This window comes from Poecilia reticulata, chromosome 21, assembly GCF_904066995.2.
Source record: "Poecilia reticulata chromosome 21, P_reticulata-male-v2, whole genome shotgun sequence".
Classification (NCBI taxonomy): Eukaryota; Metazoa; Chordata; class Actinopteri; order Cyprinodontiformes; family Poeciliidae; genus Poecilia; species Poecilia reticulata.
This window is the reverse complement of record NC_088850.1, coordinates 20,564,599-20,590,816: the sequence shown is the minus strand read 5'-3', so window position 1 is coordinate 20,590,816 and position 26,218 is coordinate 20,564,599. Positions and strand designations below refer to the sequence as shown.

Below are 26,218 nucleotides of genomic sequence, written 5' to 3'. Positions count from 1 at the left end.
ATGGTTAGGCAGCATCGTACTGATCCACATCAATAGTAGGAATTGAGGGACTGAAAACCAAATTTCACTTAGTATGAACTACTTTATGCGTCACGTTAAATCTTGTTAAAGTCTTAGAAAAATGTGGAAAAGTTCAAGGGTACGAATACTTTTACCAGGCATTATGTATTTTTTTATTCCTCAACTCTGAAGTGATTTCTCTGCAGTCTCTAAATTTGGTGACTTTCTTGTGACTTCTGGATCTAAAAAGGAACAATCTGGAAGAGACGCCCTCCTTCAGTTTCTAGTGTTTCGGTTTTGTTATTCTACACTGAAGGCTGACGGTTCAGGTCAGATGAGCAAGCAAAAACGGCACATTTTCCTGTCATAATAGGTGAAATAACACAGAACAAGAATGTTTAGCACTTTTATCTGAAGAAAAAAAATAGCTGTGAACGCCATCTGTTCCAGACAAGCTGGAGCGAACTAGCACAGCCGTTTTGATTCCTTAACGTCTACAGCAGGCTTCACAATCCCAGGCTTATTACAGTAAAATAATGTCACACTGAACATACAAAAAAAAAATCAAACCTTTAACTGGAGTGAATTCATTCATGAAGCAATAAGAAAAAAAAAATCCCACATTAAGACATAATTGTTTTAAATATTACAACTAAGGATGCAAAGTGTGCAACGCCCGAACAATTCCTAGAAAAAAAGCAGAAGTGAAGCATTTTTAATTATCTACACGACTTCCTGTTTCTCACCGTCTCCATTCTTTTTCAACTACTCAAGATGGGAAAGTCAAGAGATCCTGCCACTGGAGTGAGAGACGTTTGTTAATTCTCTAAAGATACATCTAAAATAGCTACTTGTGTTAACCTGCCCTCAAAAAAGAATATATATATATATATATATATATATATATATATATATATATAGTGCTAAAAAAAAGGGAACACTTAAGTATTCACTTAAGTGTTTAAGTGTTCCCTTTTTTTTGAGCAGTATATATATCTACAGAGTAACCTGTACAATCAACAAAGTAAAAAATCTATACAGTAAAAAAATTACCAATAACACTGCTACTCTTCAAAACAGGAAAAACATGAGAACATACTATTGCAATAAGGCAACTGTTGATTTTCACACACCAGGAAAAATGTGACATTAAAGTAAAAAAACAAAAAAACAATTACATTTGGTAATTATTTTATTAAAAATAATGTATTTTTAATTTGATAAAAGTTAAAAGTAATTAAATTATTTTGGGATAAAATTGCAGAAATGTAATTAATCTCAAATTAATTACATTTAATGTGGTAGAAATGGGATTAAATTGCAGAAATACAAAAATGACAAATAATTGAATTATTTTGGGGAATAAATTTGAGAAAAATATTGGAGGTGGGGTTAAAAAAGGACATCAACTAGAAACAAAACGATATTAAGTAAAAAAGAAACGAACAATAAACGGTTTGATTCACAGCAGTTCTCTGGAGCCCCAAAGTCCTAGATCTGGGGTGTCCAAAGTGTGGCCCGGGGGCCGTTTGGGGCCCTTAGAATGAATCTGGGCAGATTTATCTCACTGGACTATTGATGGCAATACTCTTAATTTCAAGATTTAGCTCAGTAATACTCTTGAGATCTGAGATAATCCCAGTTTATTCATAAATTAATAAGACGGGATAGTTAGTAGACTAGTTTGGATAATTTACTCACGCATAAATCAATAATAATGTAAAAACAGCCTTTTCAACTTATCTTTGTCTAACATTAAAAGTGACAGTCAGATACAAAGAGCCGACTCGTCATCTGCGTCTGAAAATATTTAATTGTTGCAGGGTTCACATGTTCCTAAAATACATTTAACAATAGGCTTTAAATGTACAATATCTTACAGTGTACTACACGTTCATTTCGTAATACAACTGCTGGAGGATGCTCCAAAACAAAATATAAACACACTCTCCCTTCGGCGACAAAAAGAGGAAAAAAAAAAAAAAAGACGGATGTAACAAATTCAAACTGCCACAGTTTGTCCAGCAGGGCAGGAAATAAGTCAGAGAAGAAGAAGAAGAAAAAGAGGCAAAGTGTGTTTGGTGCGTCTCAGCGGGTTTCAGCAGAAAAACACAGTTGGTAGACTTTGTATGTAAATCACAGCAAAAAGAGCAAACAGGTTGGATTCTTTTTTTATCATTATAATGCATATTATTTCCTGTTCCCTCTTTACGTAGTGGAGCTACAGGCAGTGCATCTGGAAGGTTTCAAGTGTGTCGACATCGTTTTGAACTGAAATCAGTTTGAATTTAGGGAGAACCAAATGTGGAGAAGAGGTAGTCCAGATTTCTGAAGGTAGCATGGAAAGAAACCGTGGCGAAGTTGATACAGAGCTCTGTTCCTTTAAACGTTACCCAAAGGAGTTAACCATTTTGATTTGGCAAAATTAGGTTAAAAAAAAAAACAACAACAAACAAATAGGAACTTTGAAGCCGATATGATCTGTATCAGACATTATTTTTGGATTGGTGCAAAAGGCTCTGATTGTAACGCATAAAAGAGAAAAAAACAACTTTAAAGCGTTTGTTTACGATGCCGTATTAAGGACATAATAGATATAAAAAAAGGAGTACATTTTGAGATTAATCTCAGAAATTTTTTAGAATTTTTTTTTTGTTGGAAATTTCTGATATTTGAAATTCAGAAATTTGATGGTTTTTTTTAAGACAACTTGAGAGACTAATCTCAGAATTTCTGAGGTTTTTCAGAAAATCAGAGGTTAATCTAGAAAAGCTGCAATTTTCTGAGTTTTTTTCCTAGAAAATGTCAGAGATCAGTCTCAGAATTAGCTTTTTTTCTCAGACATTTCCTACTTCTTGCTTTCATCTACAATCGCCCAAACACGGCGTCGTTTTTATTAGCGGTAAACAGGTTGCATAATGTATTCAATCTGCCTCGATCGCCGATTCATCTCCAATCATTGGAAACATTGGAAGTGTAGCCGGAGATCGGGGGGGGGGAAATGTGGACCTGATGAATGTGTTTTCCGTCTTCTCATTCCTTTGATGTTTGTTACGCTCTCTCTCTCCTTTTTTTCTTTTCCTTTCCTACTTGGATTCCTTCTCGGCGTCCAGCAGAGCCGAGCGGATGCCCAGCTTCTTCAGCTCGTCCACCAGGTCGCCGTTCTGGTGCATCTGGAGCAGGATGTCGCAGCCTCCCACGAACTCGCCGTTGAAGTAGACCTGAGGGACGGTGGGCCAGTTGGAGAACACTTTGACTCCTGTTGTTACGGATCAAAGTCCAGGCAGAAACAAGGAGATCAGTCACCAAGGGAACAATGGAGGGAGGAGGTGAGACGCTTCTGAGTCACGACGGAGAGCTTTGGTTAGCATCAAGTTTAAGAATGAAATCTATTACTTTTTTTTTTTTTTTTTGTTATACCAGAACCAATTTTAAATGGGTTCTTTTCTAAAAAAAAAATAAAATACAGATCTTCAAAAAGTGACTTTTATTTCAATCATCCCTTCTGTGAGTTGTACAACAGAGTATCAGGGCTAGGCTACAATTTTAACCAGAAAATTGTCTCAAAATTATGATAAAAAACAGTTTTAATGAGGGAAAAAAAAGCTTCTAGAGTTATCGATACGATCAGTTGGTGTGATTCTTTGTCCAAACTCGAGACATTTGTACAATTGTTTCAGTGCCCTCCTACCGAGAGGAATTTGTTCATTCCTGTCAGTTCATTTGTTAATTTGTTAAAAGATAAAGTATTTCCTCATTTGTAAACTAGATGCCGAAGTACAACTTCACAAGATGCTCCACGTTCCTCATCTTAATTTTTTTTTTCGCGCTGCAGTTCTCATAAAGTTCATTCTCATTCTCCTAATAATACAACTTTATTGTGGTAATATCAAAACTTTATTTTTCTGTTATTTGGACTTTGTCGTACAACTGTATCCTTGTAATATTATGAATTTATTCAATCAATTCTTTAAAAAAAAGAAGGGTGTGATGACATCACTGATTTATGGAGGGGGGGAAATAATCCAGATTTTCCAACAACAGGACTACCCACTAAGTGGACATTTTGCTCTCCGGTCATATTTTTATTCACTATCCACAGTCTTATAATGACATTAGTTGAAATGCCGCTCTGAGAGGAAGAAGCAAGATAAAAATAAAATAAAATAAATATAAATAAATAAAACTATTGGACACCTGAGAACACAAACCCAACTGTGAAGTACACAATCTTGGATCGATGCCTCTCTTCTCAACCCTGGTAATTAGATTTTAAAAGCAGTAAAGTCTCAGATCTCATCTTTGGCGGATGGTTTCCTTGGAGCCACACCCTTCGGTGCTGCTGCAGGACGCTGATAAAAAAAACCCCAAACGTTTGGAAATACAAAGAGCTGAGAGGCAGAGCTGATCTCAGGGAGATGACAGTCTGGTTAAAATGGACGCAAACGTAACAGAGAGACATTTACAGACTGGCTGAATGATTAAGAAGCTGTGTCTTTAGCTAAACCCCTATTAAAGATGCCAACTTGTTGCTCGGACTCAACTTGTCCCAGTTTACTGACCTTCTCTGAGCTCCTGGTCTTCCAGAACGTTGTAGGAAACGTATTGGTCCACCCCATGCATCCGGAGGATCTGGACGACGGCGTTGCTGAAGCCACACATGGGCTGCGCCGGTGTCCCCTTCATAAACACCACCACCTTGTCCTTCTTCACCATCTCACCAAGGTCCTTCTGGAGGTCCGCCGCCGCGCACAAGAACCGGGCCGAGGCCGCTCGCACAAGTCCGTCAGCTGGCCTGAGTAAGCACACGGCCGCGCCGGACCGCATACACCTAGCTGTGGATCTAATTAAACTGTTCATAGTGTTTTTTTGCGATGTTCTATCGGTATTGATAGACAAACAGGTCGCACACGCAGAAGTTCGGTCCTGTATGAGTGAAACTCACAGGACAACATAGACGTCAAGCTTGATGGGCGGGACCTGGATGCGGATTGGACGGCTTGTAGGCCGCTAAAGTTTTAATCTGAGTTGCTATTGGCCAAAGCGAACGCCAGTCAGAGCGTAAAAACGTCAACAACGTGTTTTGCGTAAGAAATAATTTAAAATTAACTTTCAAAAAATAAAGTCAACCAACAGCCACATTTGCATTCGTGTGCTTTATAATGTATTGGCTAAAAAAAAGAGAAGAAATTAAACATTTTTTAAAAGTCATTCATGGAGCTTTTAAGAGCTTCCGGGGTGAACAGGGCAGAACGGAAGAACTCAATAGCAACTAAAGATGGCGGCGCAGACGCATAAAAATAACAAACCGGGGAAATCTGGGGGGAAAGAAGCTCAGCCGCTGATACTCCCCAAGACCCCGGCAGAGGAACAACGTCTGAAGCTGGAGCGGCTCATGCGGAACCCCGACAAAGTCGCTCCTATCCCGGAGCGGCCGAAGGAGTGGGCCCCGCGAGCGCCGCCGGAGTTCGTCCGGGACGTGATGGGCTCCAGCGCGGGCGCAGGCAGCGGGGAGTTTCACGTCTACCGCCACCTGCGCCGGAGAGAATACCAGCGGCAGGACTTTCTGGACAAAATGGCAGAGAAGCAGGGCAAAGACGTCGACTACCTCGAGAAACTGGAGCAGAACCAACTGGAGGCCGAGGAGCGAACGGCAAAGCGAAGGAAGAAGCGAGAAAAGATGAAGATGAAGAAGCTGTTGGCAAAGAAGGCCAAGACGGAGGGGAAGGAGAAAAAAGATGGAGACAATGACTCTGACAGTAGTGGAGAGGAAGAACGGAAGGAGGAGAGTGGGAAAGAAGAGGAAAAAGAGGACGACGCTGAGACCCCGAGCTTCATCATGGGCAGGAAATGAACAACCATATGAAAGTACAATGGCAGAGGTTAGCCTGGTCTCTATGCCCGAAGAGCAACTTAACTCTTAACCATAAATGGTTGATTGAATCAGTAGATGGAGAAACGTATTGACTGGATCCGTTTTACTGTTAAATTCAGAACTTCCTGAGTGGAGTTTAGCCAATCACTTGATTCGGTTTGGACACGTGATCACACTCACAAAAATGTTAAGCTGTTGGGTTTTGACTAAATTGTGTCCTCATGTTTTGTTTTAATAAAAAAAAAAACTTTAATTCTATGTTTCCATTCTATATTGCACTCAAGAAGTGGATGGGGGATTATTATGTGTGCTGCACACTCTTCTTCATTCGAAATGAGCTTTTCCTTAAGGTTGTTCATGTCTGCGTGTCTTTGCCGCCTTGTCGATCGGCCCCTGGTGACCTCCATCACCCGTGGGAACAGCAAGGCTGCAGAAAGCATCTCAGGATGAAAAGGCGTGGCTTCCGCAGGCTTGGGAGTCCCACGTGCGATGTTCCTTGGACAGACTTCCTGCTTCCCACGGAGGAGGCGGTCCGGCTCAGTGGCCGCCACCTTTCTTGAGGCAGGTAGAGTAAAAACCAGGCAGCCAGATATTGTTTGGGCCAGGGGAAGCTTTTCCTGCCAAACACTGTCCGCTGTCACAGTAATAGTTTAATACCCCATCATTACTCAGACTTTAATTCATACACAGCATTTTTTTTTTTAAAGGTGTATTTGCTTCAGCGTAGAAATGGAAGCTGCTCCACAGTTTAAACAAAGTAAGAGGTTTGTGTCGGCATCGTTTTGTGGTGAAACTTCCTTTAACTGTGTCCTGCATTGAGGTTTGTTTTGGTCCCAAGGGATAAGATTTGAGAGAGTATTTAGAAGATTTCTTGATATACTTGTGATGTGCAGTCATATTCAATAAATCAGAATATAATTACTGATGAGGGTTGTCAGTTTAATCATACTATATGAATATAACAATCTTTAAGCAAGTATTAATAATTGTCTTTACTAAGCCTGGATTTCTGGATTAAATAAATGCTATAAAAATGTTTTTGTCAGCTGTAAAATTAAGAGAAATAAAAGCTAAAAAAAATCAGTTTGTGTGTGTTTCACCTATATAATGTGATTCATTTAGTGAATTGAATTACTGAAATTAATGAACTTTTCAATAGTATTCAAAGTTATTGAATATAATTGAGATTACAAATTTCTGATTTTACAATGTCAGTTTTAAAATCATAGTTATGTATTTTAAAGATGAAAATTTCACCTTTTCCCCCAAAGTTATGAGTTTTTCAACCTAAGATAATGTCCAAATTAAGTTAGAAATTAGAGTTTTATTGGTGGAAATGTTCTCCATAACCACATTATTTTTTCTTTGATGTATAATTATCCAAAGGCTTTGTCGTAAATATGACTGCATATACATTGGAACTTTAGATTTTGCCACATTCTCATAAAACACAACAAATGTTTGGTTTGATGTGTTTTAAAACAGTTTAAAAAATAAATAAAAAGCCCTTTTTCTCTCCTAACAATAAATAAAATTGATTGCGACCTGTTGCACATGCACTTAATTATACCATAAATCCAATTATTCTGTTTGGACCACAGATGTTTGTTTGTTAAAGGACTTTAGGGAGCAAACAGAATTAGTTTGAGCCTGAGTCAAACACCAAACATGGGTTTCTATTGTGACTTATGTGTTTTCCTCATGCCAACTGGGAAGATAAGGTAGATGTACACACAGCTAATAGAAACTGGGCATCAATCACGAAAAAAATGTGAATAATTCTCCATAATTATATTTAACTGAGACTGGTGAACCATTCAGACCCATCTTTGCTCCACATTATTAACACATCTCCTAAATGACTTGTTCCCAGAACTCTTGGGCTTCTGACTTTCAAAACGACCACATCTCGGACAAAACCTCAAGTTGTTAAATACTGCAAACATTTCAATCCAGCGCGGACAAAATGAAAACATAACCAGCCTTGTACTATTATTCTAATGATGATGTGAACATTTCAAGTTGAAATAAATTTCTATGCGTTAGTTGAGACATCAGGGTGTCAGCCTCCACATAGCTGACTCGTCTCCTCTGTTAGTTAGTGGCACCACTGAGACGTTGTGATTTAGACGTGGTTGAATGAAGGAACTTTTCAGTCGCTTCTTTACATAAAACATTAAAAGAGCCAAAAGCACAGCCTTGGGGTATCCCTTTGTTAAGTAACCAATTTTAGGAGCCACTCTTATAAATCACACCTAAACTGAGATGTCTTGGTAAAAATAATTTTGTCATGAACAAGTTTTGATATAGCTCAGACAGCAATAGCAGCTATTTTTTACTGAGATCCTTCATAAAATAACCTCTAAGTGAATCTTTGATTTGTGAAGATCACATTAGGATGGTGGTTTCACGACCTGAGATTTAAATGATTGTGTAGTGAATTATTCGATTATTATTATTATTACTATACAGTTTCCTACTAAAATCCCCCAGTAGATAAATAGGTATAGACATCTTCCAGAACTGTTGCTATTAGCAACATGCATCGATTTTTCTTCGCATAATTAAATACCCAAGAAATTCTGTTCGCTGGCGAATGCACCTTGTTTTTAAGGCGCTTAAAAAATGTCCACGCCTGCTAATTCTCCAGATTGTTATGAACATGCTCAAACAGAATCCGGTAACTAAAAGGTAATAAATCAGAGATCAAATTCTTGTGTAAGTCCTAATTCCTGGTATGTGATGAAGCACAGTGAAACCAGCTGATTGTAGTTTTTGTCCCACGCAAAGACCCAGTGAAATCTGGCAAGTGCCGCTACAAATACGACTCTGTGGACCGCTGCCGGCCAATAGCAGGGAGTCTGCTCGGTGGGAGGTTTGGGCGTGCTGGAGCAAGCTATGCTGCCTCACTTTGCCTCACTTCAGTCCTTCTTTATATGAGGAAGTCTCAGAGAAGACTGCGGATATGTTCGGCTGTAGGCACCTCTTTTATCTCCACAATGGATCTTGAGCAAAAAGAGTGACTGAGAATGCAGGACTTACTGGATCCACAGAGCAAAGCAGCAACGGCGATCAATGATCACAATGGGCAGCCTCAAGGTATGATGTGTTTTAGTGATCCTTAAGGTTAGCTAAATATCCTTTAATCAAAAAGGTTACTTGTTGCTATTTTTCAGTAGATTTCATCCATGTTACAGGCTTTGTACCACCTGGTTGCTCAATCACCTGCCATGTTTTCATTGGTTAGAGGTGTCGTCTTCTCAAAGTTGTTTTTTGGAAACGTTTTATTACCATGGTTGCACTGTGTCCCGCTTTTCCTCTCCCAGACAGGACGAAAGCTACGCAGAAGAGAACTTTTACCAGATGGATGAATGTGTTCTTGCAAAAAGTAAGGCAGGAACCACAAGACTTTCACTCCAAAGCACTTTTTTTTTTACAATAAAAATGATTATCCACAAAAGCTTTTGTTTCTCTTTATTTCCAGCGAAATCCTCCCCTTGCAGTCTCCGATCTGTTCACAGACATTCAGGATGGCAGAATGCTCATGGCGCTCCTGGAGGAGCTGTCTGGCTGCAAACTAGTAAGAACTCCCTCACTTTTTTAATCTCGAAACCATAAAAAAAACACACACACAAAAAAAAAACAGTTGTTGGAATAGAGCGTCACAAATTAGGGGTGTATAAAGTTCAATATTTTTGCTTCACTCAGACTGAGTTCACATCTTGCCACTTTCCACTTTAGCTCCAGTTGTATGTTTTAAATGAATTCAATCTTTTCTTTTGGTGTCAAGTCTGTCACAAGATGTGTCTCCCTTACAAATGTGCACAAAACTTTGTCGATATTCCACTAGTGTTGAAAAAACACAATTGCTTTGTTTCCATTAAATAAGAAACACAATTAAAGTTACACAGGAATACATTTACTCATGCAATAAGTCATTAAAAAACATGCTGCGCCATTGTCTTCCCACCCCTTCCTGTTGTCTTCTTTATCTCTTCCACCAGTAGTAACATCTGGTTGCCCTGTGACAAACTGGCGACCTGTCCAGGGTGACCCCGCCTCTCGCCCGGAACGTTAGCTGGAGATAGGCACCAGCAACCCTCCTGACCTCACAAGGGGACATGGGCAGGGGTGAAAGTAGTTTTAAATTCTTGGGGGTACTATGACAAAAGTAAAACTGCTCCTTTGGGTGCTTTGGAATTTCTGTGCTGATTAATTTTTTTGTAAAGAAATAAAGAATGGGTAGCTCTTGCATTGTTACAGAATGGAGTTGTATTTCCCTTAGCCCCACTGGCTGCAATGTTGACACTTTGAGATGCCATGAGACCTAAATTCTGAACATCATGGCATGGAGTGCATCCCAGTTTTCCATGTCTGGCATATAACCATTCATTTTAGCTTTTAAACTGGTTCTATTGATCCTGTGTCCAGAGAGAGGAATAATCAGTAGACCAGCATCATGACCTGTTTGTTCTGAAGATCCTGCAGCTTCCACTTCTCTTCCTAACATGATGCCTCCTCACCCTGAATCTCATACTGATAGGAGGAACCACAGAGCTCTGTTAGGTTAAAGCTCATCTTGTGAAGTTGGGATATTTTTCCTCCAAAAGGACAAGGGTGTAAGAAGATGGATGGATGGATGGATGGATGGATGGATGGATGGATGGATGTTCCAGAGGAATCACCTCAAACCAGATTTAATTTCACTGTCATTTGTGAATGTTAGCTTCTCATTTTCAACAGTGGAGCTATAAAGGTTGAAAAAGGTTATCATTAAGTCTAATCAACATCAATATTTCCACTAAATAAGAAGGAAAAAAAAAAAATTGATAGAGGAAAAAGCCTCTTAGAGTCTGAGCTCAAAGCAAGATCCCAGACAGCAATAAAACTATTATTTTTGAATTAGACAATTTAATTTCACATAATTATCGTGGTAGAAGCTATTTGTTTGTTTAATACTTAATGAAACATATTTACCGTGTTTGATGTTTGTTGTGAATGACGTAACAAACGAACAAGATAATTAGTTCAAGTTTGTCGTATGTAGGACGTTCAGAAACTACAGCGGCTGTAATGAGCCACAGCAAAGGTAAAACAACCCGAACAGGTGATCAACTCTAAACCACTCGCACCTTTTTACTCTCTCTCTCTCTCTCTCTCTCTCTCTCTCTCTCTCTCTCTCTCTCTCTCTCTCTCTCTCTCTCTCTCTCTCTCTCTTTGTCGTTTAAGTGTACCTGTTGCCGTGGCAACCGCTCGCTCCTCAAGCCGACCAGAGATTACGTTAAAAACATTTAGTCCGTTACAAGATCGGGTTTTCAGGCTTGATATTTATTTTGCGATCATTAATATGCGCTTCCCCGAATACAGCGAAGCTTGTCAAAGAGAAAATGAAATGTTTCTCACATCGATTCCGAACACATGGGCATTTTAAAACCAAAATTTCTCATCCTCACTAGGATGAGAAATTAGTTCATTTTAAACTCCTGCTCTGCTAGTTATTTTGATAATGGAACCGAAACGCACAGAATTGCGCAACACCTTGTTGAAACAATAATCACTGAGATTATTATTTTTGTTGGGTCTTTAATTTGAAAACGTTTTGTTGACTTTTTGTTGTTGTTGTTCTTTAATAAAATTATGAAAGTTTTGATGAGGAGTCAGAGGAGGACGTGCTGCTCTCAGCGTCCTGGCGGCGTTCAGTTTGTCACCTGCCGAGATCGACTCAAAACCCTCCGCGATCGACGTGTGGCACCGCTGCTCTAACAAAGAACAGCTCAGAAACTATAAGAAATTTTGGGGGGAAGCTATTTATTACCTGAATAAGTCGTGTTTTGGATTGTTCTTGAAAAACTAATCAGTCACGGCTGATTAGTGGTCGCACTCAACGGCTGCACAGTGAACCCACTGATTTTTAGCAGACAGCCTCTCCTCTCTCTTACCAGGTACTGCGTACCCCCGCTAAATCTTTACTTTCCCCTTTACTTTCACCACCCCTGTAAAGGTTCATATGATTCCTTTTTACAGTCCTAAAGTTAGTAAATGTATCCTGTCTGCGTCGGCTTTAAGAACGCGTGTTGTCATGGTGATTCTTCACAAGGAGTGCTCTACCGCCACCTGGTAACGAAATGGAGACAAGTCACTTAAAAATGCTCAAAACCAGAATGTTGATGACAATATTCCCTAATATTGTCATCAATATTAAGGAATTATTTACTTAAAATAAGCTCATATTTCTTGCAAAAATTTATTTTTAAGTTATTTTAGTCTTTTTAAGCGTACTAAGATAATACGAGGTAATATTTTGTGTTTTTGCAGAAATATTACCTGCAAAACAAGTAATATTTTGTATTACCTCGTACAAAATGTATGAGGTAATATTTTGTGTTTTTGCAGTCTAAGATTTGTTTTATAGGATTTCTCCAACCAGAATGGGATTTCAAATTAACTTCAACCAAAAACATGAAGGTTTTGCTATCAAGTTTTGTGACAATTTGCAGATCCGGTTTGAATTTAAGTTTGTCAATTGTTCTAGGAGCCTTTTGAAAACCTGCATGAATAATACATCAGATAAACCTGTCTGACATTCCTAAACCCGTTTCCAACGGTCGTATTCATCATAAGGGATCTTTGGGCTGCACTTGGTCTGGTTCCTCACCTGGGACCGTCTGCATTGGGAGGCATGAAGCCCCAACAGTACAACTCCTAGGATCACTGGGACACTCAAACCCCACCACCACGATAAGGTGGCAGCACATGGAGGGGATGTGTGTGTGTGCGCGCGTGTGTGTGCGTGTGTATGTGTGTATTTAGTAACCTATTAATTATGTAAGAAAGAGAAAATGAGAGGGAGGAGAATAAAGTTGTCTGCAGCCGACTCAAGCTCAACAACACAAAAGCTTTATATTTATTACAAACTATTCATCTAAGAATCAATTTCTTCCTGAAATAGAAATGATTTCTGATTAAATACATCTGTTTTCATACTTTGATGGATTGTTCTTCTTTTTTCCCTTTCCTACAGTTTTTCATGTTAAATTGCACTTTTTTGTTAAGTTTGTTGTACTATCTTGAATCCGTTATTCTAAATAAAGACTAACAGAAAGATCACACAGTAACTTTTATCTTTGACAAAACCTGTTTGCTTCTTATAACAAACAAACCAGATGTAACAAGTTTGGGCTTCTTCAGGGTCCAGACTGAAAAGGTCCAAACGTGTTAAATCAGCTTTATGTTTTGTATAAAAACAGGATTTATCAAAGAAAAAATGTAAATGGACTGAAGTGCCTTGCTAGTCACGTTGACCACTCAAAGCGTTTCACACTACAGTCGCATTTACACACTGACATGAAGGGGCAGCGTGCTACTAAGTGCCTCGCCCCGGGGCAACTCAGCATGTGGCTGAGGAAGCTGGAATCAAACTTACAACCTTCTGGTCACAAGACGACCACTCTACCACAGAGCCACAGCCGCCCTGAAAAAGCCACCGCATGATCCTTTTGCTAGTCTGTTTTGGAATACGGATTTAAACTGTATAACGAGCAGCAATTCAGTGCAATTCAATACAAAAAGTGAGTAGAAAAGGCAAAACTAAAGGACAAACCATAAAAGCACAAGTACAGTGAAAAGAAACAGAAAACATTATAATTAAAAGAAGATTTTAAATTCTTAAATCTTATGATGGACACAAACTTTGGACTTGGTTTTCCCTCGCCCGGACGTGGGTCACCGGGGCCCCACTCTGGAGCCAGGCCTGGAGGTGGGGCACGATGGCGAGCGCCTGGCGGCTGGGCTTTTACCCACGGAGCCTGGCCGGGCTCAGCCCGAAGAGGAGACGTGGGTCCCCCTTCTGATGGGCTCACCACCTGTCGGAGGGGCCAAGGGGTCGGGTGCATTGTGCTATGGGCGGCAGCCGAGGGAGAGGACCCTGGCGGTCTCATCCTCGGCTGCAGAAGCTGGCTCTTGGGACGTGGAACATCACCTCTCTGGTGGGGAAGGAACCGGAGCTAGTGTGCGAGGCTGAGAGATTCCGGCTAGAAATAGTCAGCCTCACCTCGACACATGGCTCTGGTTCTGGAACCAGTCTCCTTGAGAAGGGCTGAACGTACTTCCACTCTGGAGTTGCCCACGGTGAGAGGCGCCAGGCTGGAGTGGGCATACTTGTTGCCCCCCATCTGGGCGCCTGTACGTTGGGGTTCACCCCGGTGAATGAGAGGGTAGCCTCCCTCCGCCTACGGGTGGGGGGACGGGTTCTGACTGTTGTTTGTGCTTACGGGCCAAACAGCAGTTCAGATTACCCACCCTTCTTGGAGTCCTTAGAGGGGGTGCTGGAGAGTGCCCCTCCTGGGGACTCCCTTGTTCTACTGGGGGACTTCAACGCTCACGTGGGCAATGACAGTGAGACCTGGAGAGACGTGGTTGGGAGGAACGGCCCCCCCAATCTGAACTCGAGTGGTGTTCTGTTGTTGGACTTCTGTGCTCATCACAGATTGTCCATCACGAACACCATGTTCAGGCATAAGGGCGTCCATATGTGCACTTGGCACCAGGACGCCCTAGGCCCCAGTTCGATGATTGACTTTGTCATCGTCTCATCGGATTTGCAGCCGTATGTCTTGGACACTCGGGTGAAGAGAGGTGCGGAGCTGTCCACTGACCACTACCTGGTGGTGAGTTGGCTCCGGTGGTGGGGGAGGAAGCCGGTCAGACCTGGCAGGTCCAAACGTGTAGTGAGGGTCTGCTGGGAACGTCTGGCGGAGTCCCCTGTGAGACGGAGTTTCAACTCTCATCTCCGGCAGAACTTCGAACACGTTCTGGGGAAGGTGGGGGACATTGAGTCTGAGGGGACCATGTTCCGCACCTCCATTGCCGAGGCGGCCTATCGGAGCTGCGGCCGCAAGCTTGTTGGTGCCTGTCGTGGCGGCAACCCTCGAACCTGTTGGTGGACACCTTCGGTGAGGGATGCTGTCAAGCTGAAGAAGGAGTCCTATCGGGCCTTTTTGGCCTGTGGGACTCCAGAAGCAGCTGATGGGTACCGGTGGACGAAACGGCATGCGGCTTGGGTTGTTGCTGAGGCAAAAACTCGGGCATGGGAGGAGTTTGGAGAGGCCATGGAGACAGACTTCTGTACGGCTTCGAGGCGATTCTGGTCCACCATCCGGCGTCTCAGGAGGTGGAAGCAGTGCAGCACCAACATTGTTTATAGTGGGGATGGTGTGCTGCTGACCTCAACTTGGGACGTTGTGGGCCGGTGGGCGGAATACTTCGAAGACCTCCTCAATCCCACCAACATGCCTTCTGTTGAGGAAGCTGAGCCTGGGGACTCTGGGTTGGGCTCTCCAATCTCTGGGGACGAGGTCGCCGAGGTGGTCAAAAAGCTCCTCGGTGGCAGGGCCCTGGGGGTGGATGAGATCCGCCCGGAGTTCCTTAAGGATGTTGCAGGGTTGTGTTGGCTCATGCGACTCTGCAATATCGCATGGACATCGGGGGCAGTTCCCCTGGATTGGCAGACTGGGCTGGTGGTCCCCCTGTTTAAAAAGGGGGACCGGAGGGTGTGCTCTAATTACAGGGGGGTCACACTCTTAAGCCTCCCTGGTAAGGTCTATTACTCCTGGAGAGGAGGGTCAGTCGGATAGTTGAACCTCGGATTCAGGAAGAGCAGTGTGGTTTTTGTCCTGGTCGTGGAACACTGAACCAGCTCTACACCCTCAGCAGGGTCCTGGAGGGTGCATGGGAGTTCGCCCAACCAGTCTACATGTATTTTGTGGACTTGGAGAAGGCGTTCGACCGTGTCCCTCGGGAGGCCCTGTGGGGGGTACTCCGGGAGTATGGGGTACCGGGCCCTTTGATACGGGCTGTCAGGTCCCTGTATGACCGGTGTAAGGTCCGCATTGCCGGCAGTAAGTCGGGCTCGTTTCCGGTGAGAGTTGGACTCCGCCAAGGCTGCCCTTTGCCACCGATTCTGTTAATTACTTTTATGGACAGAATTTCTAGGTGCAGCCGAGGTGTATAGGGGATCCGTTTTGGTGGCCTTAGGATGGCTTCTCTGCTTTTTGTGGATGATGTGGTCCTGTTGGCTTGATCGGAACGTGATCTGCAGCTCTCACTGGGGCGGTTCGCAGCCGAGTGTGAAGCGGCCGGGATGAGGCTCAGTGCATCCAAATCCGAGGTCTTGAGCCAGAAAAGGGTAGAGTGCCTTCTCCGGGTCAGGGGGGTCGTCCTGCCTCAAGTAAAGGAGTTTAAGTATCTGGGGATCTTGTTCATGAATGAGGGAAGAAGGGAGTGGGAGATCGACAGGCAGATTGGGGCAGCGTCTGCCGTGAAGCAGGCGTTGTACCGGTCTGTCGTGGTGTAGAGAGAGCTGAGCCAAAAAGTGAAGCTCTCGATTTACCGGTCGATCTACGTTCCCACCCTCATCTATGGTCATGAGCTTTGGGTCATGACCGAAAGAACGAGATCATGGATACAAGCGGCCGAAATGGCTTTCCTCCGAAGGGTGGCTGGGCTCTCCCTTAGAGATAGGGTGAGAAGATCAGTCATCCGGGAGGGACTCAAAGTAGAGCCGCTGCTCCTCCATGTCGAGAGGAACCAGTTGAGGTGGCTCGGGCATCTGGTAAGGATGCCTCCTGGACGCCTCCCTGGTGAGGTGTTCCGGGCACGTTCCACCGGGAGGAGGCCTAGGGGAAGACCCAGGACACGCTGGAGGGACTATGTCTCTCGGCTGGCCTGGGAACGCCTTGGGATTCCCCCGGAGGAGCTGGAAGTAGTGGCTGGGGAGAGGGAAGTCTGGGCCTCCCTTCTGAAGCTGCTGCCCCCGCGACCCAACCCCGGATAAGCGGCAGAAAATGGATGGATGGATGAAATCAATACGTTGGCATAAACATTGAGCCGTGTGTCGTAGGGGCATCGAGCCGTCTGCCGCTAGAACAGCGAAGGGAATAGGGCGAAATGGTTCATTCAATCTGGAGTTTCTGAAACTGTTTTGGGGACAATTTACAGTGACCAACTGACCTGAGCGACATGTTTTGGGTGATGTGGGGAGAATCCGGAGTACCCGGAGAAAACCCACGCAAACACGGGGAGAACAATCAAAATCCGTTTCTTCTGCAGATTCCAGATCTGAGGAACAACCTGGAAAGGTTTCTGCTGAGAATTCTTCCTCTGAAGAAACCTCTTGGCTTAGAGCTCTGAACAGGCTGAAATGGATCTCGAAGTTTTCCTCCTCCTCTTGGAAATCTTCTTTTTTGGCTCTCAGAGTTTCAGGCATCAGGTCTTCTTTTGCTCTTTCCATCTCTTCCACACAAATGATCTCATGCTGGTATTTGTCAGCCTGTTTCACAGCAGTGACTTCAGATTCATACCGGCACGTTAGGTCCTGGTACAAAGCTTTGAACATCTCCAACTCAGCCTGAGTCTCTCTTTCCTTCTCTTGCAGGAATTGAATCTCTTTTGCTGTGTTGTCAAGGAGGACGGCATTCGTTGTTCTCAGGCTGTCGATCAGTGCCACGTCCTCCTCCGACTTCTGAAGATAAGCTTTTCTCTGCTCAATGACCTGGAGCTCAAGGTTTTCTACTTGCTGGTGCAGCATAGTAGAAAACCTGCGGTGTAACTCATGAACAAGCTTCTGTTTCATTTCTTTGTTTGTAAGAGCCGTTTCCTGCTTCTTCATCTTCTGCAACGATGTTTTAAGCTGCTGCTGTAATCCCAGGATGTCTGTGTTATACTTACTTTGTAGCTCATCGTATAAAACGTGAAGCTGATCAAGGTCACTTAGCAGCAGCTTCTCCATCTTTTGCATAACCGCAAGCTCTCTCGACAGTTTTTGGGAGAGCTCCTCCTTCTCAGCTCTTAGTTTTTTAATAAGCTGAAGGTTGTCATTCGTTGTTTTTAGGTTGGTGTCTTTCTCATCGTTCACCTTCTGCCGATATGTTTCTATGTCTCTTTCCACTCCTGAAACCTGGCTCTCATACTTGCAAATGAGATCAATGTACGAAAGTTTGCTCTGCTTCAGTTCTTCTTCCAAAAGTTTCTCACGGTCTTGTAGGATAGCGATCTTTTCGGACATTTTTTGAATCATGTGATCCTTTTCAGCTGTCATATTCTCCAGGAGCCGTTGTTGCTCACTGAGCTTCTCTTCACAAATCTTTTGTGTATCGGCCTCCTGCCTCAAAAGAGAAACATCAGCTTCATACCTGGAGTGCAGCTCCTTGTAGGAAGTCTTTACTTCGTCCAGTTCTTCTTGGAGGCTCTTACTTTTCTTCCTCTCAGCCAGTATTTCCGCTCCAAATGATTCCTGGCTGAGGAGGTGGGCCACCGTTAGCTCCACAAAGTCTTGTTTCAAGGACTTCTTCTTCTTGCACCTCACATCGTTGTTAACCTTTGAAGCAATGGCCGCAGCGTTAAGGACTGCTGGGTCGCTGAACTTCTCTACTCTCTCTAGATCCCTCTTTGCCTCTTTGTTTTTGTTGATGAAAGTTTCCTTGAGAGCTTTCTGCCTTTTCAACAGGAGTTTTGGCTCTTCCAGTTCTGCCTCCTGGTGGGCCAGTTTCTGGTGGTCTTCGTATCTTCCGGCTCTCTCCATCTCCAGAAGGGAGCGCAGTCGTTGGATTGTCCCGTGAAAGGCGTTCGGGTCCGCAGGAGGGAACCGGCCTTCGGGGTTTTGCTGGGCTCCCCTTCTCGTGGAGTGATGGGACCCCATCACTCCACTCTGGTATCTCGGTGTACGATGTGACATGTTCTCCGAAATACGATCAATAAAATTGTTGCTTCGTAAACTACCTGAACGGTCACTTGGAAAGAGATTTGCGAATGTCTGAACGGGTCAGTGATATTGCAAGCAATGAAAAATATGCAAATTTGTGTTACATACAATTCTGCAGTTGATGACATCACAGACCTCATCGCCAGTGACATCACGGACCTCATTGCCAGTGACTTCACAGAGTCTTCCTTTGCTGTGATGTCATTCCACCACCAAATATCTCACTCTTTAGTATTGTTTACATTCAAAATAGTTCATGTTTCACTTGTTTTTATCCCATATTTCAGGGGCATCAAACTCATTTCCATTTAGGGCCAGATCAGAAATCTAAAGTTCTTAGAAATTTTCAATTTCAGCAAATAAATCAAAGTAAAACTAAGCTGTTTTGTATAACTTTAAACCACAGAGTCTGTCCATTTTCACACATCAATAAGACAAAGCTTAACTTAAAGCGATTTCAGAAAAACTTTAAAATGCCTTTAGAAAGTTTGCATTACCTATCAATATCTCTTTTAAACCCATCAAAACTTGACTGTTTAGAGTCCAAATGTGAAAAAAAACGTAATTTAAGATTTTTGCACGTTGTTTAAAATGTTTTTAAATGTACATTTTATCACTCTAATATGGTCATGTAGCTTTCAGACATACATTACCAACTACACAAACAGATAAAAGATATATTATCATACAACATATGAACACTATTTTTTTTCCATATTAATTATGCAAAACAAAAAAATACATATTAGTTCATTTTAAACTCCTGCTCTGCTAGTTATTTTGGAAATGGAACCGAAATGCACATAATTGCGCAACACCTTGTTGAAACAATAATCACTGAGATTATTTTTTTTGATGGGTCAATAATTTGAAAACGTTTTGTTGTTGTTGTTCTTTAATAAAATTATGAAAGTTTTGATAAGGAGTCAGAGGAGGATGTGCTGCTCTCAGCGTACTGGCGGCGTTCAATTTGTCACCTGCCGAGATCGACTCAAAACCCTCCGCGATCGACGTATGGCACCGCTGCTCTAGGAAAGCACAAACAGTTCAGAAACTATAAGAAATTTGGGTGGGGGAGGCTATTTATTACCTGATTAAGTCGTGTTTTGGATTGTTCTTGAAAAACTAAGTCACGGCTGATTAGTGGGCGCACTCAACGGCTGCACAGTGAACCCACTGATTTTTAGCAGACAGCCGCTCCCCTCTCTTGCAGGTACTGTGTACCCCCGCTAAATCTTTTAGGGGTACGCAGTACCCTGCCGTACCCCCTTACTTTCACTCCTGGACAAGGGTGTAAAGAAAATGGATGGATGGATGGATGGATGGATGGATGGATGGATGGATGGATGGATGGATGGATGGATGGCTGGCTGGCTGGCAGGCAGGCAGGCAGGCAGGCAGGCAGGCAGGCAGGCAGGCAGGCAGGCAGGCAGGCAGGCAGGCAACATCCGGTTGTTGATCATGTGACTCGAGTGATGGAAAAAAAGTGCTTCCATTGCAGTTTTGAGAAATACACAAATTGTGATACAACCGAAAAATGCGAGTTTGTTCAAATTTGTTGAAATTTTAAACGATTGGATTTGTTTTTCAACAATCACGAACGTTTGACCACATGTACTGTGTGAACTCAACCGTGAAGGAAACTACACTGTGAAATTGACAAAAGTGAACGGCATCTTTGCCAGCAATAAAATGTCCTAAACATTTCTCTTGCTCCAACTTACATTTGTCAGTAGTAGGGCAAACCCAGACTGAACATCTCTGTTCACTTCCTCTGCTGTCATTGCCAAACTACAACCACAGGCAGAATACAATTCTAAAACAGCACAGGAAATCAAAGTCATCGTTTATAACTTCTGTTTGTTGATTGGTCCACTTGATATTCTACATTTAAATCGAGTTCAATGGGAGAAATCTCAGACGGAGCATTGAAGGGAAACGAGAATCAAGTTAAAAGACAATGGCCAGGCTACCAGAAACAGCTTTCTTCTTGTCTCTCTTCCATAAGTTGTCTTATTTACAGTATATGGACTGATCAGACCACTGGTGAGATGTTCTAAGCTTGGGATGTTGTATTGTAACATAAAACAAAACATAAAACAATATCCCATCTTCTGTGGTCTTCATGATGCTGTTTGCTCTCTAATAAACCTCTGAGCCCTTCACAGAGGAGCTGCAGACTATTTCCTAAATGATTGCACAGGATTTCTTTCAGGGATATCAAAGTAAGGGGGGCCAGGTTTGTAAAATCTTAATAAAATACAATGAAGTTTACAGCTCTAATGAGATATATTGTGTAAGAATTCAGGAGGTTTGGTTACTTTTATATTTTCCTCTTCACACTGTCACTTCCATGTTAGCTTTACAGGTACAGGTCTTCATCTCATCGCATTTTCAGACTGAACAACATCTCCAAGGCCCTAGCTTTCTTGGACGACAGACATGTGAGGATTCGCTCATCAGTTCAGTACAACCAGGTTCATTGTAATCCACTCACTGACAGCAGTGTTGTCCCCCAGGTGAAGCTTCTTGGCATCGACGCCTCCGGCATCGCTGATGGACTGCCTTCTGTTGTCCTCAACCTCGTCTGGAACATTATCCTCCACTTCCAGGTGAGCAACTGGGTACCTTCATTATCCGCCTGATATTTTCATGTACACTATAGTTTGTCTCTTGGCCTTTTATGGGAAACCAAACAGGTGAAGGAGGCAACAGGAGGCCTGCAGAGACATTTATCCTCCAGCCTGTCCTCCTTATCGCTGAGCGCCTACCCTGCCAGTGACCTCTCATCTCAAACCAGTGACAATGACAGCTACTCCTGCAACACTCTGCCTAGGAAAGGGAAAAAGGCTGAAAGGGAGCCAAAGTACCACAGCAAAGCCATCAAGACTCTCCTGCACTGGGTCCAAAGATGCACTTCAAAGTAAGCCTGCGTCCAAGCTCGATGAGTGGGAAAAAAAATAAAATTGTCCACAAATGTTTGAAGATATACAGGAATTTGCAGGTACGGCGTGGATGTGGATGACTTCGGGGCCAGCTGGAGGAGTGGAATGGCTTTCCTGGCTTTGATTAAGTCCATAAACCCGGACCTGGTCAACCTGAGGGCGAGCTTGTCCAAGGAACCAAAGGAAAATCTCCACCAGGCCTTCATGCTGGCTCATCAGTGTTTGGATGTACCCCCTCTGCTGGAGCCTGAGGGTAAAAACCAGAATGAAGACATCATAAGAAGTCTCAATGGTTACCACAGTAACATGAAGAATAGATTATTTTCTTCCTTACAGACGTGGCGTGCGCCTCGCCGGACGAGCAGTCCATCATAACATACCTGTCGATGTTCCTGGGGGATCATTCGGTCACAGATGAGGTCGGCACAGTTTGACACTTAGAGAAATACACTTGACTTGAACATCTATCTTTTTTTTTTAGAAAAGCTGATTCTCCACACACATACATTACATAGGGAACAGCCTAATATAACACCATAAGACGACCACCTATCACCTTTATCCAAATTTGTAGTAAAAGAAAGGACAAGGTAATTTTTGGATCTGGTATGTTCTAAGAAAAATCGTTTTTAGTCATTATACAACATTATTCATTTCTAGTGAACTGTACAATATTCTTAAAAACCATCAACATTTTTTTTTTTTTTTTGAGGAACTAGGCCTGGAATCTCCCAAAAAAGTTTCCAACCTATTCTCTGTTCCTTGAGGAGTTGAATTCATTGTGAAATTCTGTATTCAGTCATCTTATCCAAGCCACAGAACAATAATAAAAATAAAAATCCATCATTGCCACCATCACATGACTCAAAATGTGCTTTTACATCACAGAATCATAAGCATTTCCAAACACGCAAAAATGTGACTTTGCTTCATCTTACAGGATCACATGGCACATTTTGAGTTTCACGAGATTCCCAGCTTTGCGTCTCTGGAACCAGTCGGCCTTGGACAAATGCTGGCTGACGACCCAGAAGCCCGAGCTCTGCTCAGAACCTTTGAGAAAAGTGATGCGCAACGACTGTGGAGACAATGGTCCAGGAAATCTTCAGAGACTTCCAGAGCCCAGAACTCCAACATGAGTGGAAGCCCTGAAACTTCCTTTCCGTTTACTCAAAGAACGTTAGAGCCACCAAGTCCACTGGAAGCAAGCATAGCCAACCAGGATATCCGATCGTGGATGGATAAGAGTTTGGATCGAGGCTATGGTAAGAGAAGCCTCGTTTCCCAGAGCTCCGAAGAAGGAATCTACAGCTTGTCGGCATTGGATTCAGACGAAGAGGACGCCTACAGCTACATCCTGGATCTGAATAAAGATGTTTTCCGACCAAGTAATCCATCGAAAAGACAAGTGCCAAAAGTAGAAGAGGAAACAGCCGAGGAGATGGAGGAAGAGTCGAAACATCTGGAAATGCTAGGGATGTTTAACGGAGGCAGACATAAACAAGAAGGAGATCTCAGGGCAAACAGAAAGTTGGATTTGGACAAGATCAAAAGTATCCTTAGAGAGACGACAAACAACAGGGCTGTGTTTGACTTGGAGCCAGAGGCCCAGAGAGGAACAAACAGAGACACTTACACTGAGAAAGAAAGCAACAAAAGGATGGAGAGTGATAGTAAAGAGAAAGATGAGTTTGACAAAGTTCAAGATGGTGGAGTAAAAGCAAGTATTTTTGAAGTTGCAAGTTGGAAATATGCTGAGGACGGACGAGCAGAGCTCTCTGGAAATTTGGGACTTGCAAGAGAGAGAACAGTGGGGGAAGATTTGGGAAGATTAAAGGAAGGGCAGGATCTAAAGGAACGAAATGAGATGGAGGAAGCTTGTGTCGAGAAGAAAGACACAGGAAGTCGGAAACATGAGAAATTACAAAGTTTCAATGATAAAACAGCAGAAAAAATATCCTCAGAAGATGCTGGTTTTAACATCCTGAATACAAATGGGGCCACAATTAGCAACACGGGCTGTGGAGCTGAAGTGAAAATGAAGGAAGCTGGTCATCTAATGAAATCATCTGATTACGGGTTCTTTCAAACAGAAGACTGGAGGAAACAGGAACCTATGATCAGCAGGCTCAAGGATCTGAAAGCAGATCAGAGAACTACCACCAAAAGCCTTCCTGATGACGTCCATGAGGGCGACAACAGTCGGACTGTGGCCTGCAGGGCGTCTTCTCAGTCATTATGGTACTGATTCATCATTGCACACACACTTAACCTCTTGATAAGTCCTAATCTCCCTTGTGCCTGATCAAAAGTCTGAATTCCCACCCTCTGCAGGGGTAAATCTTTGTGATTACGTGAGAAATTATTGTAGTATGAATATAAAACACCTCCAAGCGACATGGTAACTGGCGTTAAATTTCACAGAGCTCTTAAGCAAAGAGGACAGAGACACCAAAATATGCTCAGGAGAAAGTTTGAGTCATGGTGTTTCCAAAGGATTGTGTCTGCAGACGGTATAACAGCAGTATAGACCAGATCACAGAAAACGCCAAGGAATCTGCCCCAAGAACAGCAATGTAACAGTGACAGCTTTGACAAGAATGATTTAGAAATAATTTGGAATTCTCATAACAACGTACAGCAAGTTGCTTAAAAATGCTTAATGTTCAATCAGGCGCTTGTCCCTTATCCCACTTGTATCATTTTATCTTTGCTTGCTTTGTTTTTATCTGGTACAACAAGTTGTCCGCCGTAGAATGTTGCATCAATTGCTATCTGCCAGGAAGACGTTTTGCAGTCAAACAATGGTAACAGAAGAAATGAACGAAGCCATTCAGTACATGTTGGCCACACTTCCAAATATCGAGCAATTAAAGTCAGACCAAGAGGAATAACACCTTGTTGCCTTAGCCCTACTTACTCCCCACACGGTTGGTTACAGGAACAAGCAATTTCTGGTAAGTTTCTCATCCAGCTGGCACATTGGGTAAAATCCGACCCAGCCATTTGAAACTTCAGCACAGTCCACACCTCCAGCAAGCAATCGTTTCTCAATAGCCAAGAGTTTAGACTCCCTGTATGAAGCAAAGCATAGAAGAAGGAGCTAGGCTAGGGTGGAATAAGAAGTCTTTTTTTTATATATAAAATTAATTTTTGAATAGCACTAACGGCTTTTTCCATTTTTCTCACAGTATGTAGACAGGAAGGAGGCATAGAGAAGTGGGGAAGACATGCGGCAAAGGTACATAGGTTGGGAATTGAACCCAGGGCAACCTTGGGAATGACTATGGCCTCCGCATACCCCGCTCTACCCACTATGCCACGCAATGACCCTGAAAAAAAGCTTTAAGAGAAGAATATAGCACAAAATTAAATCATAGATGTGATTACAGGATTTCCTTTTGACCATTTAGCTCCATAAATCAAAAAAAGAGAAATACAGTGATACACAGTGCCTCAGGCACATTGTAATGGAATCGTTGGTTGAACGGAAATGGAAGTAGAAAGGGATGCACTGGGTCAAAATGTGGGGATGAGACAGCAAAGGGGAAAATTGTCCTGTCAACTCAACTGCTTCACTCATCCAAACCAGACATTCGGTCCTGTTTTGTGTTCTTTCTCTGAATGCAATACATGAAATGAAACATACAAAGCCCTAATGGAGCTCTCCTGTGTTTATCTGCATTCCAGGAACAATGGAGGATTCAGTCTTCAGTCTATAGCAGCCTGCTGTAACTCAACCCCATTAGAGCTGGAGGTCCTGCTGCTCCTGTGGATCTTGCTCTACTGCTACCTCATCCTGCCTCAGACGTACCTCTGAGTGAACTTGGCTGTACATCCTCGCATCAAAAACATGATTAATTAGGCCAGTTTCCTCTAATGGGGTCAAACAGAAACTCTATGGCTGGCCTGGCTTTTCTTCCGGTTCATTAAATTTCCTTCAAGGTCACATTGGAGGATTAGATTATGTTTAACACTGTCTTAGTTGTGGTAATCATTTCTAATAATCTGCTTAATTATATTGATTTCTAGTGTTCTCAAAGCAATTGCTGCTGCTTAAATGACCAGAACATCTTTTATGTTAGGGGCGGAGGGGGACATTTCCTGGAAAAAATGAAATCTTTCAGATGTAGTTGACATAAATGGTAAATGGACTGAACTTATATAGCGCTTTATCCAATCATGTTTGACCACTCAAAGCGCTTTACACTAGAGTCACATTCACCCTCACACATTTATACACTGATATGCAGCTTGGTAGGCAATTTGGGGTTAAGTGCCTTGCCCAGGGGCACATCAACATGTGGCAGGAGAAAGCTGGAATCGAACCTACAACCTTCCGATCGCAAGATGAGTACTCTACCCACACAGCCACAGTCGCCATAACCCACCACGTGGTGGCATTGCAGCATTACAGGAGCTGCACATCAACGCCAGAGCTTTTGGTTGTCTGCTGAGAATCCAACATGACCTGCTGTTTAGTTCCAATCCTGAGATTATATTGATAATATTTAACGAGGCAATTAGTAAAAGAAACTTTGTTTTTTCTGCATAACTTAATAGTCATTTAAACCTATAATCAACCACATTATCTTCCTATAGAGATCCAAATTTATAACATGGGGCGTGGAGGCGGAAATG

General features: G+C 42.8%; 3 protein-coding genes and 1 non-coding gene across 4 annotated transcripts; 3 read left to right on the top strand and 1 right to left on the bottom strand.

Annotated features, from left to right (window-relative positions):
* Positions 1-1,795: 1,795 nt before the first annotated feature.
* On the bottom strand, positions 1,796-4,988 carry glrx5 (glutaredoxin 5 homolog (S. cerevisiae)). Its single transcript, XM_008398204.2, has 2 exons — positions 4,563-4,988; positions 1,796-3,259 (listed from the first exon to the last, which is right to left on the bottom strand). The coding sequence occupies exons 1-2, from the start codon at positions 4,858-4,860 to the stop codon at positions 3,087-3,089; spliced, it is 471 nt and encodes a 156-aa protein (XP_008396426.1). The 5' UTR covers positions 4,861-4,988; the 3' UTR covers positions 1,796-3,086.
* A 211-nt stretch (positions 4,989-5,199) lies between these two features.
* On the top strand, positions 5,200-6,800 carry prkrip1 (PRKR interacting protein 1). The gene has a single exon (XM_008398207.2). It carries the CDS (start codon positions 5,279-5,281, stop codon positions 5,852-5,854), a length of 576 nt encoding a protein of 191 aa, XP_008396429.1. The 5' UTR covers positions 5,200-5,278; the 3' UTR covers positions 5,855-6,800.
* On the top strand, positions 6,244-6,520 carry LOC145549860 (small Cajal body-specific RNA 13). The gene has a single exon (XR_014085712.1).
* Positions 6,801-7,054: 254 nt separating the features above from the next.
* clmnb (calmin b) lies at positions 7,055-25,551 on the top strand. The gene is made up of 11 exons (XM_081602368.1): positions 7,055-7,172; positions 7,601-8,974; positions 9,202-9,263; positions 9,360-9,455; positions 20,993-21,076; positions 21,152-21,244; positions 21,332-21,555; positions 21,637-21,830; positions 21,914-21,996; positions 22,518-23,818; positions 25,268-25,551. The coding sequence occupies exons 2-11, from the start codon at positions 8,905-8,907 to the stop codon at positions 25,395-25,397; spliced, it is 2,337 nt and encodes a 778-aa protein (XP_081458494.1). The 5' UTR covers positions 7,055-7,172; positions 7,601-8,904; the 3' UTR covers positions 25,398-25,551.
* The last annotated feature ends 667 nt before the right edge of the window (positions 25,552-26,218 follow it).

Excerpts from the sequence above, each read along its gene's own strand:
- glrx5 (XM_008398204.2), bottom strand. The coding sequence starts at position 4,860 with ATGAACAGTTTAATTAGATCCACAGCTAGGTGTATGCGGTCCGGCGCG. Across the intron at positions 3,260-4,562 it reads AGACCAGGAGCTCAGAGAAG|GAGTCAAAGTGTTCTCCAAC; the intron begins GTCAGTAAACTG and ends CCGTAACAACAG.
- prkrip1 (XM_008398207.2), top strand. The coding sequence starts at position 5,279 with ATGGCGGCGCAGACGCATAAAAATAACAAACCGGGGAAATCTGGGGGG.
- clmnb (XM_081602368.1), top strand. The coding sequence starts at position 8,905 with ATGCAGGACTTACTGGATCCACAGAGCAAAGCAGCAACGGCGATCAAT. Across the intron at positions 21,245-21,331 it reads ACATTATCCTCCACTTCCAG|GTGAAGGAGGCAACAGGAGG; the intron begins GTGAGCAACTGG and ends GAAACCAAACAG. Across the intron at positions 21,556-21,636 it reads GTCCAAAGATGCACTTCAAA|GTACGGCGTGGATGTGGATG; the intron begins GTAAGCCTGCGT and ends AGGAATTTGCAG.